General features: G+C 41.0%; 1 protein-coding gene across 1 annotated transcript in view; it reads right to left on the bottom strand.

Moving 5' to 3' along the window:
• Positions 1 to 8,755: 8,755 nt before the first annotated feature.
• The window catches only part of Brip1 (BRCA1 interacting helicase 1), a 110,231-nt gene continuing 99,983 nt past the window's right edge, over positions 8,756 to 19,003 (bottom strand). The window contains 3 exon segments of the mRNA XM_050119516.1: positions 8,756 to 10,661; positions 10,664 to 11,242; positions 13,334 to 13,660. Coding sequence (XP_049975473.1) covers positions 10,522 to 10,661; positions 10,664 to 11,242; positions 13,334 to 13,660 — 1,046 coding nt within the window. The 3' untranslated portion in view covers positions 8,756 to 10,521.

Genomic DNA, 19,003 nt, shown 5'->3' with positions numbered 1-19,003 from the left:
TAGTTTAAACAGGGCACAAAAGAATAGAGACAGGTTCTTAAAAATGCCTGTTGTATGAATTTGATCCTCACAGTCACTCTATGAAGTATGTGGTCTCCCTTTACAGAGGAGGAAACTGTTTCAGGACACCAAAGTCACAAACTGTTGGTCAGGGTTTAAAATGTACAAAGCTGGAAGTCATGCTCAGGCCCCTTTGACATAGGATTAGGGTTATTTGTTGTTGTTGTTGTTTTCAAGAAAAAAAGAAATCTTTATTTTCAAATAAAACTCCCTTAAAATGATCAATTTGAGGGGGCTGGAGAGATGGCTCAGTGGTTAAGAGCATTGCCTGCTCTTCCAAAGGTCCTGAGTTCAATTCCCAGCAACCACATGGTGGCTCACAACCATCTGTAATGAGGTCTGGTGCCCTCTTCTGGCCTGTAGGGATACACACAGATAGAATATTGTATACATAATAAATAAATAAACAACTATTTTTTTTAAAAATGATCAATTCGAAAATAAGAAAATGTGTGCATGTTGATGAAATACGAAATGGAACCTTCCAATCTTTATTTTAGGGGCTGGAAAGATAGCTCAGTGGGCAAAGTGCTTGCTGTGCTAGTGTGAGGACAGGAGTTTGAATCCCTGGGTCCCACGGACAGCTGGGTGCGGCGGTGCACATCTGTAATCCCAGTGCTTCTGTACTGAGACAGGAGACAGAGGCATGCGCTTTCCCCCAAAGCTCATGGGCCCCTCGCTAGCCTGGCTTGTGCACCAGCAAACAACAAAAAGACCCTGTCTCAAGCAAAGTGGGTGTGAGGACTGACAGCCGCGGTTGTTCTGACCTCCACACCCACCAGGACATGGACACTGCCAGTATTCATACACAGGAACAATCGCGCACACAGAGATAGATACATCCGTTTTTAATCAGAACTTTATCATATTAAAATGAGAAGGCAATCTTTCCCCCTGATAGAGGCTGTAATAGAAATAACAGATTCTGAAAACACGTAATCTAGGAGGTTATTTTAAAAGAAACTTTAAGAACACACTATTTCCTCAGAACGTAGAAAGAGCTAAGCAACTCTGCTGAAGCATCCTCCTGGGCGCACATCTGTGGGAGTACCAGTTCCTCTGCAGGACTCGCCCAACAGCAACAAGGATCATGAAGCTTCTGCATATTCTTCAGTTGAACAGTCAACCAAATGACTTGGGTTTCAAGTGTGCAATGACCACCTTCTCTATGTGAACTTGCATTGCGAACAGGGGTACATTTACACCTGGATGGGTATGGGTGTGGAAGCCAGAGGTCAGCCTTGGGTGTTATCTACTTTGTTTTTTGTATTTTGGAGACAGGTGCTCTCATACTCCTGAACTAGCCAAGTCAGGTAGACTAGCTTGCCAATCACCTCAGAGCTCTGCCTGCCTCTGTCTCACAGTACTGGGGTTACAGCAAGCACACCACCTAACTGACATTGTCTGCCTGGGCTCTGGAAGACAAACTCAAGTCCTTGTGCTTGCAAACCAAGCATTTTATCCACTGAGCCATCTCGGCCACCTCCTTACCCCCTCAGAGCCACCTCATTTTCTTTGTATAATTATAATCTTTGTTTTTTGACAGAGACTTGCCTTGTAACCCAAACTAGTCTTCAACCTGTGACCCTCCTACTTTAGTCTCAAGAGCGCTAGGGTTAAAGGCATGCCCTACTAAATTGTTATCTCTAAAAAGAATGATATAATTTGTGTGTAGATGTCTGTGTCTGTGTAGAGATGTGTGCATGAGTGCAGGTGCCTGAAGAGGCCTGGTTTCGAACCCCTGGAGTTAGGTGCTTCCCCCTCCCCCAACAGTGTGTCACTGCCCTGGAATTCACTACACATACCAGGCTGGCCTTGAACTCAGAGAGATCCTCCTGCCTCTGCACCTGCCGCTAAGCCCGGCTTCCCCAGAGGTAGATTTATAGGCAGTTGTGAAACACTGGGAACCAAATTTAGGTTTTCGGGAAGAGTTGTAAGTGCTTTCAACCCGAGGCGCCTCTCTGGCCCTAGTTACGAGTTTTTATGGGGGATGTGAGAACTGCAGATGCTGAGTGGTCCCTGGGTGCACATCAATGTGTAGCAGTGAATGGGATGCAGAACGGCAGTGCTCACGGCAGGGAAGAGACCAGAGACCCAGAGGAAGCCTCCCAGCCCCTCCGTGTCTCTAAGACGGAACTTTCTTTACGTTTGGAAGTCACCCATGTACTGAGGAAAAAGAGGAGTGGAAGTTCAGAATTGAAGGAGACACTGGAGACTCAGAGGAAAGTAACAACATGGCCTTCCCTTTAAACTCGAGGGTACTCAGAACACGAGATAGATTTGTGTAATAATGTAACTATGAAACTGTGTAAAGTTGGAGTTCTCAGAAAAGCTTCTTACAATCTTCCATATTGCAATAAACCAGAAATTCCTCACAACCACATATTCATTTTTTGATAAATGAGTACATTACCACAAGAAAGAATTTCCAATTCCAGAAAAAATATTGAAATTGGGCAAAGCTGCAAAGTACTAAGGGAAAAATTATTAGAACCATATGATCTGACCATATGTCTCTACGGGCATTTGTAACCAAAGTAAACAGTGAAATTTGTCGTGAATGGGTCACTTTTGGCAGCAGGGAAAACTAAATGTTTTAGCTGAGTCTTTCATATAACGTGTCGAATGGTAGATATTATCATAGAACTTGTCACGTTTGTTTTAAACAGGCAGAAATTGAAATGGATCCACTTGAGTTTTGAAAGCTGGGGCATAATAGCTACTAGAAATGCATGGAATGTAGCGTTCGATTTCAGGGCACACACAGGGCCTGGGGTGAATCACTTCTGGCCAACCCCAGCAACAGGTATGAGCAGGGTAGAAAGGAACATGGTGCGCATTCTAGACATCAGCTGGGGAACTGCAGAGGGGCAGCAGGCAGAGCCGTCTACACAAAGGGGATGATGAGGTCATTTGTATATAAGCCCGGGCCACTGTTTCTTCAGAACAGCTGCTAAAATTCCCTCCCTCTTCTGTGAGCTGCCTCGGTGAGTTACTGCTCATCCTCCACCCAGGTTGAGCCTGCTAACTCGGGAGTGGATTTGCTGGCCTTTGGAGCGTGGTTCTTTGCAGCCATTATCAGAAACAGATGGATGGATGTGCGTCTATCCCAATATGACTTAGGTGCTCGTACATTTCTTTGTTTTGTATAAACTGAGTTTGAGGTTCTGTCTTGGTTTTTAACTTGAATTTTTTTTTTTTTTTAACAAGTTTTCTCTGTAGCTTTGGTGCCTGTCCTGGAACTAGCTCTTGTAGACCAGGTTGGCCTAGAACTCACGGAGATCCACCTGCCTCTGCCTCCAAATGCTGGGATTAAAGGCGTGCACCACCACCACCACCTGGCAATTTGAAATTCTTAAGACAGTGAAACCTTTTTTCTTTTTTAAAGATTTAGTTTTACATTTATAGGTGTTTTTCCGGCACTGTGTCTGTGTATCATGTGTATGCCTGGTACCCACAGAGGCCAGAAAATGTTGGATCCCTTGCAACTGGAGTAACACATGGTCATCAGCTGCCATGTGGGTGCTGGGAATTGAACCCGTGTCTTCTGGAAGAGCAACCAGTGCTCAAAACCCAGCTCTCCAGTCCAGTGGAAATTATTCTTAAAATTCATGTCAATCTTGCTTTTCTGTTTTGAATTCCCACTAATTTGGTGACTTACAGACTTTAGAGAACCATAAGCAATTTAACCCCTAATTTAGCTTCAGTCCTCAGGAAAGGCCGAGAAATACCACTTTTAGGGGTTCGAGCAACACCATGGCAGGTAACACACATTTTCTTCCGCTCTGTACTCACTGTGACAAAGGGATTTTGTAAAATAGAGTTTAGCATTCAGGAACACTTGGAATTTGTATCAGCCCCAACTCTCAGACAAAGCTTTTAAAATATTTCTGAAATTAATGTTAAATAAGATTTAGAAAAGGTGTATCACAGAAACAACCATGCTTTCTTTAAAACTAGTGCTAACTGCATGTAGGTTTCTTGCTTGTTGTAAGACAGGCTGACCTGGAATGCCAGGGTTCAAGTGCTTTTGTTCTGTTCTGTTTGGTTTTGGCCACAGGCTCCTGAGTAGTTAGTATTATAAGCAGGCACCTTCGTTCTTCATGGTGACCTGGTAGGGTGTGTTTGTACATGTATGTTAATTAATCAGAAGAAAACTCTATAGTGGTAGCAGTAAAACAAGCAAATTATAATTAAAATTTATTATTAACAATATGAAATGCAGCTGGGCAGTGGTGGCGCACGCTTCTAATCCCAGCACTCGGGAGGCAGAGGCAGGGGGATCTCTGTGAGTTCTAGGCCAGCCTGATCTACAAGAGCTAGCTCCAGGACAGGCTCAAAAGCTACAGAGAAACCCTGTCTTGAAAAAAACCAAAAACCAAAAAAAAAAAAGAAAGAAAGAAAGAAATGCAATGCTTGTCATAATAAATTATGGCTATCTGCCACCACAAGGATGTGGTATCTTCACTATTAGTACGGCAACTCATCCACGTTTTGGTGATCTGCAGTTGTACTTTAGCCTAACAGTGTCTTGAGAAAATCACTATGAGGTAAACGACATTAAAAACCATGTGGTGTATTGCCATGGATATGACTGCGATCTAAGCATTAACTCTCTCTGGACCCTGGTTACCTCAAATTCAATACAATAAATATCACCTGTGTTGCTGACTCTGTGAAACCAATGCTGTGAAAGCTCAGGCTCTCAGCGTTTCTACAGGGAGGCGATTTCGATCTCTCTTCTCCGTGCAGAGGGGCTACAAGACCTGAAGACAGATCAGGGAAAGCAGTGTACCTTGTATTGGCTTCGAGAATACATTGCAAGACTGTAAGCACTATATCAGATTTAAAAATGACAGGAAATATGCTAAGGGCTGGTGAGATGGGTCAGTAGGTGGAGGCGTCTGCCAAGCCTGACACCCTTAGTTTGATCCCCAGAATGCACACCGTGAGGGCGAGAGCCTACTCCTGCGAGTTCTCCTTGAACTGCTGCACTCCCGACATGGCATGCACACATAAATATGTAACTAATAAAAAGAGAGAACCTGTTAAGACGTTTCCTATGTTAAAGAAACTGTTTACAGACCGAGTAGGATCTTAGTACATATATTCTGATATGTGCCCACACGCAACAAAACAGTTTAGAGCCTTGTTCTCAGCACCGCTTTCACCATGTCTACTCTATGTGAACCGCGATGTGAATTCCTGGCTGAGATGATGACCCTTTCTTACGTGTCTTTGGTATTCTGGGGATAGCACAGTTCTAGATGCAAAGCAGACCTTCAGAGTATGTGCGAGGGAGGAGTGGATGGATAAAGAAACGGCAGTCGAATGGAAAGACTCTTCAGGGAAAGAGTCACAATGCGCAGGACAATTGTGTATCATAAAATGAAATAATTAAGGGGGGCTGGAGAGATGGCTTAGAGGTTAAGAGCATTGCCTGCTCTTCCAAAGGTCCTGAGTTCAATTCCCAGCAACCACATGGTGGCTCACAACCGTCTGTATGGTGCCCTTTTCTGGCCTGCAGGCATACACACAGACAGAATATTGTATACATAATAAATAAATAAATATTTTTAAAAATGAAATAATTCATATCATTAAATATTTTCAATATGCAAAATATAATATATAATAAATATTTTCCTTGGAGGTAAACAGAAAATTTAATTTTGTTGCAGGGCAGTAATAGGAATGCAAGGTTTTTACAAAAAGGCCAACATCAAGGCCAATCAATTAGCTGAAATCCAATGCACAGTTTAGAATCCAACTGCGTCAGCCTACTGCTGCTTATCGCAAGCAAAAGTGCAGAAACACAACAGCCTTTTAAAGACAAAGTTGGTAAAGGCACATTCCTTATTGTACAGAAAATTCTGGCCCACATTAAAGTGATAAAGGTTGAATAATATGATTGGAGAAAGTGGGAGAATTAAATTTGGGATAAGCATTTGGAAAAGAAAAGTTAAGAGTCCAGAAGTTGGTCAACTAAGAAAGCAAAAATGAGAGGCAAGAAACACTTGCGACCACTCCACCCAGGCTGTGGGCGGCTGCCCATCACTGCCGCTCCCCACTACCCTCCCCCCACCCCCACCTCCCGGACTGCGGTGACCTCGTACAAAGAGGAAGCTCAGGAGTTCAAGGCCAGTCAAATTAAAGCCAGCCTGCTGCGTTTGTCTTAACCTGCAAAACTGTAGAAGTCAGCAAATACAACATGGGGAAAACGAAACCACTGAGAACAATAATCAATAAAATATTGGGCTGGAGCCAGGCGATGGTGGCGCACGCCTTTAATCCCAGCACTCGGGAGGCAGAGGCAGGCGGATCTCTGTGAGTTCGAGAACAGCCTGGTCTACAAGAGCTAGTTCCAGGACAGGCTCCAAAGCCACAAAGAAACCCTGTCTCAAAAAACCAAAAAAAAAAAAAAAAAAAAAAAAAAAAAAAAAAAAATTGGGCTGGAGAGATGGCTCAGTGTCTTAAAGTACTGGCTACTCTTCCACAGGAACTTCTGGTTCTAGCACCCATGTATGCATGCATGCTTGTATACATATGCATTCTCTTTGTTACTATGTTTTGGGGTGCTTGGGATAGAACCTTGGGCTTCACATATACTCAGCATGAAATCTACCACTGAAACACACACCAGCTCTAAAAACGGTGCATACCTATGATCTTAGTTCTTGGGAGGCTTAGGCAGGAAGATCCTGTGTTCTAGACCAACCCAAAAATTTAGTGATATTTTGTCTCAATAAATGATTAAATGTGCTAAAAATTATTAATTGTTAAAAAGACTCCTTTAGTCAGTATTTACTATTAGGTTTTCAAAGATTAATTTCTTTTCTTTTCTAATGCAATGAAACTTGCTTATTAGAATGGGATTTGGCATAAGATGGGTTCTTTTGGCTCAGTCCCAGAGCACTGAGTTACTAAAGGTAAAAAGTGGCCTTTCCAATAAGGTGATCCCAGGGACATTATAAGCTGCTGAGTGAGGCACAGGAAGCCTGGCCACTAATGGTCCCATCAGATGAAACCTTACCAAACACCTGTTATAAAGAAAGGCCATGAAAATCATTTAGTGGATCATAGCGTTGGTCATTTTTGTTCCAGACAACCCTGTCCTGTGACGTTCTTTTTGTCTTATAGGATAGATACTTCACAAGAAGGATTTCGTTTCTTTATGCATGCATTGTCTGATATAGCCTTATATTTTTTAAATTATGAAATTTCTCATTAAAAATTCTTCTTTACAAAAGAATCAGTGCCTTTATCCTTGCAGATAGACAAGACTACCAAAAATCCACAAAAAAAAAAAAATCAAACTCACTGAGAAAGATTAAAGAGAGGTGGGCATTGTGTGGCAATCCAATATATACAATAATAGTATTCCAATAATATTAATAATCCAATAATAACCACTAGCTGCTGATGGCTATGCCAGCCAGTCCTTCAGGTGACGGCACGGCAGGCACTTTGCACAGATGCTGATAAGCACTTCTAAAGGATTGAATACCCTGAATGTAATTTAAGTAGAAAACTAGGCAAAGTCCTATTTTAGAAAAATGTAGAAATGGCTCCTTTTAAATAATTAGTGTATTGAGTAGAAAGATCACAAGAATAAAAGTAAAGCTTTATGGACACAGAAACAGTGCCCGGTTTCAAAACCATATAATAATAAAATGCACAGTAGGGATACAGTTAAGGGTGCTCATTAGTTCCTTACACGTGGTCCAGCTACCATTCAGCTGTGTACTCTCTACATATACCTTCCTTTCATGAATAGCCAGTCTCCAGCTGGCAGAGCTGGCGTACGGCCTTTGTGCTGTATACACTTTCGACCATAAATGTAATGCTAAATGATTACTTCTTGTGTATTAAACATTTAAGACAAACTACTTGATAATTTCTGCTATGTATTTCAAAGAGTTGGAAAAATAAACCAGCCAGAGCATTTTTCTTTGGGTCTGTAACAGTTACTATTGCCATTTATTTGTCCATAGTGAGGGAAGGCATCGCGGAAGCCGGGGGTACAGCAGAGGCGCAGCGACCTCACTAACTGCTCTGTGTCAGGTACTCCTTTGCACGTCCTTCTGTGTTCCAATTTTAACTCTAAAAGCATCTCTTGTTATCACTAGCAAAATGGTCTATCTCCTACTCTCAAAAGGCCAGTAGCTTACTTTCGGGACGATCATCTTGTTCTGAATGATAACCTGAGGAGACCCTCTGATCTATTACAATGCTATCCTTGTATAAAGAATTGTAAATATTTTTGAAATTCTGAGAGCTTGTGGAACATCTCTGAAAACTATTTAGTAATATGCAGAGTGTTAGATTTTGGAAAAAATTCATGTATTGGTGGTTAAGTTGGGTACCTAACTGCAAAATGATTTGTTTGATGTTTTTCGTGTAGTTTAATGATTCCTCTAAAGGTGATTTCAAGCCGGGTGGGAGACCCTACACTCGACCCAGAGTCTGGAAGACTAAAGAGGAGAACTGGGGGTTCAAGGCTGGAGTGGAATACATGAAATCTTGTCTCAAAAACAAAAACAAAACACCCAACCAAACAACACAAACGGGAAAAGAAGGGCAACCCTCCACAGGTATCAGAAATGCTCAAACGGCACCAGTTAAAATAAATACCCAGTGTTCAAAGTCACCACACACCCCCGTATGTTCCCAGATTGCAGATAAGACAGCTGAACTTTTCTATACAACTGTATGCTTTATTTTAAGCATTTTGGAACAAAAATGGACTCAGAATAAAATACCAACAGATATTCCTTTAAATTGCTTAAAGGATTTGCAAGCCTTTATAGTCCTAATGTCCGTATTTTATCAATGAAACGAATTTCATGAACGGCAGGGTAATAACGCCATGCGAGTATCAAGTCTGAGGCCCAGCTAGGAGCAGAGGCCATGTTTCCGTCCTCCTCCACGCATTCTCTACTCCCCCATCTATGATTTAAGATCCACAATAGGAGAAAGTTTTTTCCAAAACAATGCAGAAATCACTTTCTAAATTCACAGATAAATTCCTGCCTTGGTAAGTTGTCGATTTAAATTTCATGTACCAGATCTAAATGCTATCAAAATGAGAGCAAATACATGCATATGTGATAATGCACTTACTCAAAAGAACATAAAATATAACTACTGGGAATTTTTGACTTGATAATAAACCATGCAGAGTAGTTAACGCCTTATAAAGTCTCAGTTCAGGCTGGATTCGGCTCCATGCTAGAATGCCCCTTAGCATGTGAGGCCCTGGGCTTGATTTCCAGCCACACATACAGGCACCAGACTCTCAATTCAAAGCATCCTAAAAAGTCTAAACGTCCATTCTTTGGGGGAAAAGTCAGTGGACGTAATTTTGGACTGTGAGAGGCGACCGCCTTTTATAAATACTGATCTGATATACAGCTCCACTCCCTGAAACTTGCATACCCCCCAAATTCACAGTAGATTCCTGTTCTTTAAGGGAGCCTATTTCAGAGACTGTCTTATTATATGAGTACATGTGTACATATACACACACATATATATGTAACATTTCCTTATTTATTAAATTTACATACCAAGTCTTCCAATTTAATAGTTACAGAATTAAAACTTTATACCAGAATGTACCACATCGCTGGCACTGCTAGGAGCTGTGTATTATTTTCATATATGTGTACATGTGTACGTGTACACGAGTGTGTGTACAAGCGTACACGTTGTGGTCTGTGCATGTGTATGTGGAGGCCAGAGATTGAGGCATATCACTCTCTATGATGTCAGGGGAGCTAAAAATTTAAAATTGATACTTGGAATATTTCAAATGACATCCTATAACTGCATATAATTTTGTTCCTGATATTTTAGTTTTAGCAAACAAAAATGCCCCAATTTCAAGGAAATATGTATACTCTTTCCTTTTTCATTCTAATAAACTAGTTCTAAACAATTTTTTTCTTTAGACTTTGAAACAGGCCCAGAGCCTCAGTCTTCCACGCGCTGGGAAAGTAGCTGCATACGCTATGCCCAACCTAAGGAGGCTAATGAAACAGCAAGCTTTTGAAGATAAACTATGCTTTCTAGAAACATCTTCTGCGAATTTGAATTAAAATATACGGTAACATATGGATGAAGTGTGTCTAGATTTAACTGAGCTTAATCTTTGTATATTAGTATGAAGCCACATTAAGTGAGCTATAAAATATGAGTAACTGTGTGAACCTGGAAGTGCCTCAGGAAACTAAATATTAGAGGAAAGTACTTTGTATGGATTACCTAGTTAAAACTCTAGGATAAAACTTGTATTTCTGAGCATAAAATAGACAAATCTGCTAATGAATTAAAATGGAAATATATGTAAAAAATTAAAATTATAACATTTACCCAAAGTACAAATTTTTATTTACACAGTGAGGCTCAACAAAACCCTGACAGCATTACCTAACGTCAGGGAGCCCCTCCCACCACTGCTTATAGGTCCTCACGTCTCAGTCTCGCGTGAGCTCTCCCAGCTCTAAGTGCGTACACGAGTGGTCGGCTCTGTTCCACCGGAATGACTCCACTCAACTTTGTGTCTCTGCAACCTTTGACTTTCATTTCTGGCTGCAGCCAGTTACAGTTTCAAAAAGGTCTTCTGCTGAATTATTACTGGATCTATCGGTTTCATCTACTTCAGTCTTTTCTTCATCAGTATCAACAGGATCAAAAAGTTCAGGTGTGTAACACAGACAGTCGTCTTCTGCTTCCGTTTCAATAGCTTTACCTGAGCCGGACCGCCTGGGCTCTTCACTCACTGGAGGCAATTCACTATCTGGATGTAGGTCTTTCTCTGAGCAGAGCGGCTGTTTGGAATGGTTCTTGGCAGGAGTCATAACTTCTGACTGAGAGCAAGGTGCTAATGACGCGTTTGCTGTTTCGTTTGAGGACACATATTTATCCATGGGTGGCAAAGCAGTTTTATCTTCTGTTTCTTCTGTTTTGAAGGTGGAAGAACTAGAGGCATGGCTCTCTGATGACACACGTGCAGGTGTGCAATTCTTTCCTTTACTAGTTAAGTGCCGTCTCAGAGAATTAAAGATAGGCCAGTTGATTGGCTCTGCTTGCTTCCCGAAAGTTGGGCTTGAGGATCTGGAAATGACATTTTTCTCTGTTTTCACTGTTTGAACAGACTCTTTTCTTAGTATTGGATCACCTAGGAACATAAAACTTAAATCAGTCTTAACTCTGTGCTCCTAGGTAATATTAACTGTTGTATTAAAATGCTATTTTTTTTATTTTTTTAAGATTTATTTATTTATTATGTGTACAACATTCTGCCTCGATGTATGCCCGCACGCCAGAGGAGGGCGCCAGATCTCAGTACAGATGGTTGTGAGCCAGCATGTGGTTGCTGAGAATGAAGAGCAGCCAGTGCTCTTAACCTCTGAGCCATCTCTCCAGCCCTAAAATGCTATTTTTTTTATTAGAAATACTTTAACAGCAGTTGAAGTCAGTATTTAATAGCAGCTACCCACTGCAACACTGAACTTTCATCTTGGAATTTAGAGGAGAGAATGTCAACTCTAAAGAAACAGTGGTACTCCAGTAGTTCCTGGCCTGAGTTAAAATCCTATTTGCAAATGACCAAAATATAAATGCTATGAAGACTACAATGCTGCCCAAGAAGAGGAAGGGTAAAAAGGAAGAGGAAACGACCAAGTGAAGAGGGAACAGGCCGCTGCCTGGGGGGCGCTGCAGTGTAGAGCGCTGGCCAGCATGTGCAAGGCTGGATCCAGCCCTGTAGGAGGAAAAAAAAAAAGAGAAGTTTGCCTCAAAAATCCACTCATTAGTGACCAAGAAAAAGCCTAACCCTCTCAAGAACACTGAGGGTTGCAAGGCTACCATTGTTATTCCTCAAATTATAAAACTGGTCAGCATGTAGGATGGGAACTGGATCCTGGGTTTCCTGATTGCCGCTGTAACAGCCTTGAAGTCACTCTGATACTTTCTTAAAAGCACATAGCATAAAATATTTGAGAACGGGGATGTTTAAGCTACACTGATTATTAAAATTATACCCAATCTCCAGAATCTGGCATTTTTTTTCCTGTTACAGGCCAGATGGCAAATATTTTAGATTTTATGGTCCATATTATGTCTGCTTCATCTATTCAAGTAGGCTAGCTATTCTAGGATAAAAATACAATTGTTCAACTTTGTTGCTTTTGGATTATGTAAACAAATAAATAGGACCTAGTTGCATTGAACTTTAAACATAAAACAAGCCAACAGGATGAGCCAGGGTTCAATCCCTGATACGTCCATGATTTCTAACACTTGAAGACAAGGTTTTTTTTTTTTTAAGATTTATTTATTTATTATGTATACAGTGTTCTGTCTGCACTTCAGAAGAGGGCACCAGATCTCATTGTGAGCCACCATGTGGTTGCTGGGAATTGAACTCAGGACCTTTGGAAGAGCAGCCAGTGCTCTTAACTGCTAAGACATCTCTCCAGCCCAAGACAGGATTTTTTTTTATCATTTAGAACAAATGATTCACATCCCAGGGACCTTTCAACTACAGAGGCTTGATGCAGTTAAGGCTGGCTGGCCTTGAGTTCTTTCTTTCTTTTTTTTTTTTTTAATTTAATACTTTTGTATTACTATTACTATTCCTGTCTAAAATCTGACATTTATTTATTGTGTGTATGGTGATGGGGTGTGCATATCAGGCATGCACGCGGAGCTCATAGTGACACCTTGTAGGAGTAAGTTTATTCTTTCCAGGTTGTCACACGTGACAGTAAGTACCTTTACCTGCTGAGCCATCTCAGCAGTCCTGGCCTGGAATTCCTGATTCTCTCACCTCTGCCTCCAGCGTGTTGGATTATGGGGTTCCAGGTATGCACCATGATACCCAGTTTAGCTCAATTTTTATAAAGCCTTTACAACAACGTCTACCACTTCTATAGCATCTTACAATGCTATATTTATTATCTTATTTGAGTTTTACAATTCAACTTAGAGGGTTGGGCAGGCAGGTTATTCACATTTTCTCTTATAATTTTAAAAGGTCAAGTGGCTTGCTCACAATTATAATGCTAGTTAAGTGGCAAAGTTAATGGAAAAGCAGAAAATACACTTTGGTATTTTAACAAAAGTCTGTCCTCATTCAAACATGCTGTATTATCTTATGAATACTTCATGCTATAAACTAACATATTTCAGGAAATTAATCTGTACCCAAATCATTATCATTGCCCTATTACATCATGAATAGGTAAATGAAAAGAATTCAACATACTTTTCTTCCTTCTGGAGACGCCGTGACTCGGTACAGAAGGGTTTTTAGCAGCCATTCGGGGATGTTGCAGCTCCTGGACACACACTTTTGCTTCTTCTTCCCTAGAATTTTCTGATGATAGATGACTTGCTTTTGACACGCTTGTCACAGAGCTATCCTCCAAACAGGCCGCTTTCAGAGTAGACTCCCTGTCTTTTATACATTCTTTGTCTTTTTTGGATCGGTTAGTAACTTTCTGGTGCCTTTTAGAAAACTCAGTCAGGGACTCCAGGGCACTTGCAAAGGTTGAGTGGTGCTGGATCTGCTGCCTCACCCATTTAGAGAGTCCTAAAAAACAGCGGGGCCAAGTGAGAAACTGGTTACTTAGTAACCAAAATATTTATGCATTAAGATTAACTTTATTGTTTCTAGTGAAGCAACCTAATTTGCATTTGAACATAAGGAATGATTTTCAATCTTTTATATATTTGAATATATAAAAATATATATTTGCATGTATATGATCTATGAAGGGATTATGGCCTGAAAAATGCATCATTAGTTTCAAAATACTTAGCAAGCTGAAAATGCAGGCAGTGTGCCTAACCCACCCCAGCAGAGCTTAGCCACACAGGGAGCCGAGAGCACCACATGCTTGCTGTTGTGATCACTGGACACACTGGGGGTGCAGTTCCTGCTGCTGCCAGCATCTCAGACACCCGATCACCAGCTAGGCAAAGAGCAAACCGCTCTGCAGTGTGGTTTCTGCTGAATGTGTGCCGCCTTCGAACCGCTGCAAGTCAGACGCGTCTATAAATTGTTTTATCAAAATTCCTCAAAATTGGGCAAGTAATATAAGTCAAGAGTGTACGTGCCGTGCAAGCCTGAGTTCAGCTCCTGAAACCCATGCAAGGGTGGAAGGAGAAAATTAACTTCCAAGTGTCCTCTGACCTCTACACTTGCCCAAGGGCACTCCCGCTACATCATAACGCTCCTATACAATAATAATGAATAAAACAAAAAATTAAAATACCTCAAAATATGCATAGCAATACCATGCAGGGCAAGAAACTATAAAGAACACAGAATTCCATGTTATAAAACTAAATTTGCCTCCTTTTCCAAAAATAAACTCAAGATTCAGTCTCAGTTTCTTTGTTTTGTTTTGTTTAAATTTTGTCCCTTCTTCTACTCATTCCTCAAACTACTCTGGGAGTGGAAGATGCAACATTTTCCTGGAGAAAATCGTGTCTATTCAAATTGTTACTTATTTACACATTAATGAACACAAGAGATTATGATTTGATCAGGGACATGCTGAAAGGGTGCATGAAACTATATAAAATGAACCTTAGTAAGAGCTTAAGGTGTTTTGTAGTATAGTTAGTTTAAACTAAAATAAAAAATATTTAGATTTAAAAAATATCCGGATTATCATAGAACAAATATCCCTAGATAATGCTGCAAAAAACTGGCATTGTTTTTTGAAACAATTGTGCTTTTTAAAAGTAGTCACTTATTTGTGTGTATGCGTGCATGTGTGTGTGGTAAACACGTGTGCGCGTATGCGGCTTGTGAGCTCATGAAGGTCAGAGGCTGATGCTGGGTGTCTTCCTGTATTATTTTCCACCATACTTTTTGGAGACAAGATCTCTCCTCAGTGAACCTAGAACTCACAGTTTTGGTTACAAAGGTTGGCCAAGCAAGTCCCCAAGATCTGTTTTTTCTCCTTCCCTGCATTTCTGATATCACAAATGTATGCACCCTCAGGCGGCTTTCACGTATGTGCTGAGAATCTGCACTTGGGCCCTCAAGTTTGGGCAGTAAGCATTTTACCCACCGAGCTGCCTCCCAGCCCCGCAACTAGCAGCTCAAAAAGTCATCAAGGCATTAATACGCTTAAAGACGATAAAACAGGGTTTCACATAACCTAAATTATTACACTGTAATTTCAACAAAAATTTGTCATTAAAATAAATTTAATGCATCATGTTAGTATTACCAAAGAAAACACTTCATAATTTATGAATATCCAAAAATTAAAAAAATACAGAAATTGGGAAATATTTGATTCTAAAACATTAATAAATCTGAGTTATAAAATAAAAATTTGAGTTTTTATTTTTTAAGAAAAACACTAACATTAACTTTGTTTTGAAAAATGAGTGTATCAAATGGAAATGTGAAATTCTCTAAAACTGAAAAATTTTAGTGCTATCATTTCTTCATTTTGACCTTTTCATAAACAAAGAAAGTCTTTTTAGCACAAGACGTCATTGGCAGTCTTTGAACACTCGGCAGGGTCTGAGCTCCACCTACTGACTAAACACTAGTACTTAGTATTTTTGCTTTTAGTTACTGCTTGATCTGAGGTGCTGCTTTGTTTAGACACAACAAAAGTAGGGGGAAAAAAAACCCTTAGAGCAATATACTCTGCTTTAAATGCCAAGAGCCCCGTGACAACGAGCATATTTCCGGCACTGTGTCACAGTGGATGCAAACCATGGGCACGGACCACCTGTTAGACGGCCATCTACGCACCTTTCTGGCCACCTGCACTCTATTTCCTTTTAGGAAACACTGCTTTGACTAACATGAACTTTATTTTGTATGTATGCATATTGTTTATGTGTGTGCACACCCTGTGTTTGCCTATGTGTGGATGCTGGAGATTGAAGTTAGGCACCTTCTTCAATTATTCTCCACTTTATTTTGAGACAGGATTTCTCCTTGAAGTAGAAGCTTGACAGTTTGGCTACACCACCTGGCCAGCAAACTCCAGCAAGCTCTAGAGAACTCCAGCAAGCTGCCTTCCTCCCTTCCCTGCAACACAGGAGTTACAGAAGTGCTCCCCACACCTGGCTTTTATGTGGGTGCTGGAGATATGAACTCTGGCCCTAATGTTTGCATGATAAGCGCTGACCAACTGAGCCATCTCCCTAGTTCTTTAAATAAAGCTCAGAAGAATGGAAACATAAAGAAACAAGCAAATAAATGTAACAGCAAACTTGAAAACAAATCAGACAGGCAGTCAAAAGATGCACTTACATGAGTGAAAACCTTAGTATTTTTTGAAAAATTAATTTTTGAGAAAGACCTTTTTCTTTGACAATGGCAAAAAATATTGCTACATTTTTAAATTATGTACCACATCCTATAAAACTGAGAAGCAATAATTTAATAGTCAATGACTAAAAAAATTTCTCATTTATAAAGACTTTTCACAAACACATGAGAATTCAAAGACTAACTTTTCAGTTAGTGGAAACTGTCCATGTTTGATCTCATGATTCAAATTCTCAAATTCTTCATTATTAACAATGAAGCCATAGAGGTCTAGAGAGATGGTTTAGTCAATACAGTGCTTCTTGACAAATACGGAGACTTGAATCTGCTCCTTAGAACTCACGTTAAAAAGCTGGGAGTGGTGGTGCACACGTGTAATCCCACTGCTGAGGAAGTGGAACAGGCAGATCCCTGGGACCTGTGGCCAGCCAGCCTGGCCTAACCAGTGCGATCCTGTTTCAGCAAACAAGCCGACGGCTCTTGAGGAACCAAACCTGAGGTTGACATCCAAGTACATGCACACACATGCATTTGTAGCCCCATGTACACATACACACTCCACATAACACACACAAGTCATAAAAATAGAAGCTATAAAAAAATATCAAAAAATTATGATGGCAGAACAGGAAACCCTATAGAAACATGGATCCAATAATTCATGGCCCAAACCCCTTTATGTGAAATCCAGGGACAAGTAAAAAAGTTCTGGAACCCAGGCTAAACCAATTGCATCAGAGCAGGCAGGAAAATGTGTGGCACCTTCTCACCACAGCCCCTGTCTCGGAACAGCGCCACAGGCTAGGAGAGAAGTCCCTGGGAAGGAGACTGGAGAGAGAGTAGGCCCAAGGTTCTGAAGCAGCATTTGCTTCTGTCTGCTCGTCTTGCAGTGCTGGCCGCAGGCTGCTGCTCCAGAACCAGGACAGAGGACAGGACAGAGGCTGCTCCAGCTCAGCAGCGCTTCAGCATAGAGAAGAATAGTGAGGAACGGGTGCCAGTTTTCCAGTGAACTGCTTAGGACTGGACTCTCAGCCACTTGGGAGCACTGACATTGTATGGCTCATCCTCCAATGCCTGGGGCTGCTGAGAACAAGTCTGCCGGATGGGGAGCAGGCCGCTGTGTAAGAGGCCTCACAACAACAGACAGACAGCATGCACAATAGGTTCTGATCTCTAGGGAGAAAAGGAGCAAAGAGAGAAACTGGCAAGGCCGCCATCTAATTAGGTATCCACTCTGAGCATGCAAAGACATTAGATCCACACAGAAGATCAGAGGGGCTGCCAGCCGCCTAGCAGGGCTGGCAAGTGAAGGTGTTTCTATGCGAAGGTGCTGTAGTAAAGACTTCCGAGAGAGAGGTGACTTTCATCAAATGTGTGTAGAGACCAATACAATGTTACAAAGACACAGGGGACAAGCCCCATCAAAGGAAAGAGGTAACTGCAAAAAGAATGAGAGCAGAAGAGGGGAGGAGGGAGATACAAGAGAAAGAGTGTGAGAATTAATCATCAAAAAGATAAAGAATGAAAAAACAAGAAAGAACCAAATTCTGGAGCCGAAACGTTCACTCACTAGAGGGGCTCAGGAGCAGATTTGATCAAGCAGAGGAAAACCTTAGCAAAGTCTAAGATGATCTGAAACACAGTTAGAGGAGTAATAATAATAATAATAATAATAATAATAATAATAATAATAAAGTGAAGCAAGCCTAACGGAACTATGGGACAACAATTAGGCATAATGGTCTATTTTGGGACTCCTAGAAAAGATGAAGCAGTTAGGAAGCTTATTTATAGAGAGGTGAAAGGAGGATCAGGAATTTGAGACTAATCTTGGCTACAGAACAAGTTTAAAGACAGTCTAAACTTCATGATGCCCTCAAAAACACAGACTAAAGACAGGTGCATGCCCTTCTGAGAGCACTCTGGATGCAGAGGTGAGCGAGTGGACTTCTGCGAATTTGAGGCCAGCCTGGTCTACACAGGGAGTTCTAGGTCAGCCAGGGCTGCAGAGTAAGACCCTATCTCAAAACAAGTTTAGTGATGCAAAATGGTTTCATGCTTGTAATCCCAGTATTTGGAGAGCCAAGGTAGACAAGGCTCAATCTTTAAAAAGTAATAAATTAAAACAAAAGATAGATTATAATCAAACTAAGAATAAAGAAAAGAAAATTTAAAAGCAGCAAGCAATCCATCCTAGGCAAGGACACTTCCAAAGACTGTCAATGGATTTCTCAGGAGAAATCTCACTGAGGTTTCCAGGGAATGAGATGATATATCCAAAGCCCTGAAGAGAAAAGCCCGAAACTACTCACTAGGAATGCTGTATCTGGTAAAACTATCCATCAAAAATTCAGGTGAGACAGACTTTCTCAGATTAACAAAGACTGAGGGAGTTCATGATCACTAGAAAAGGGAGCACAGTAGCTCATGAAAACACAGCTGGCTAATAAAGGAACTGTATAGACAGTTATCAAATATGCAAATGCAGTAACGACCCCTCCCCATTTTCCAGGGCTGAGGACTGAACCAGGACCCATGTAAGCAGAGAAGCATTTGACCACTGAGCTACATCCAAGTCTCACAAATCACTTTTAATTTTGGCACAGAATCTAAAAGATAAAAGTA

This window comes from Alexandromys fortis, unplaced genomic scaffold, assembly GCF_014885135.2.
Source record: "Alexandromys fortis isolate MF-2015 unplaced genomic scaffold, M_Fortis_MF-2015_v1.1 scaffold_173, whole genome shotgun sequence".
In the NCBI taxonomy this organism is placed as follows: domain Eukaryota; kingdom Metazoa; phylum Chordata; class Mammalia; order Rodentia; family Cricetidae; genus Alexandromys; species Alexandromys fortis.
Note: the sequence above shows the minus strand (reverse complement) of the source record. Positions and strands in the feature narration are given on the sequence as shown.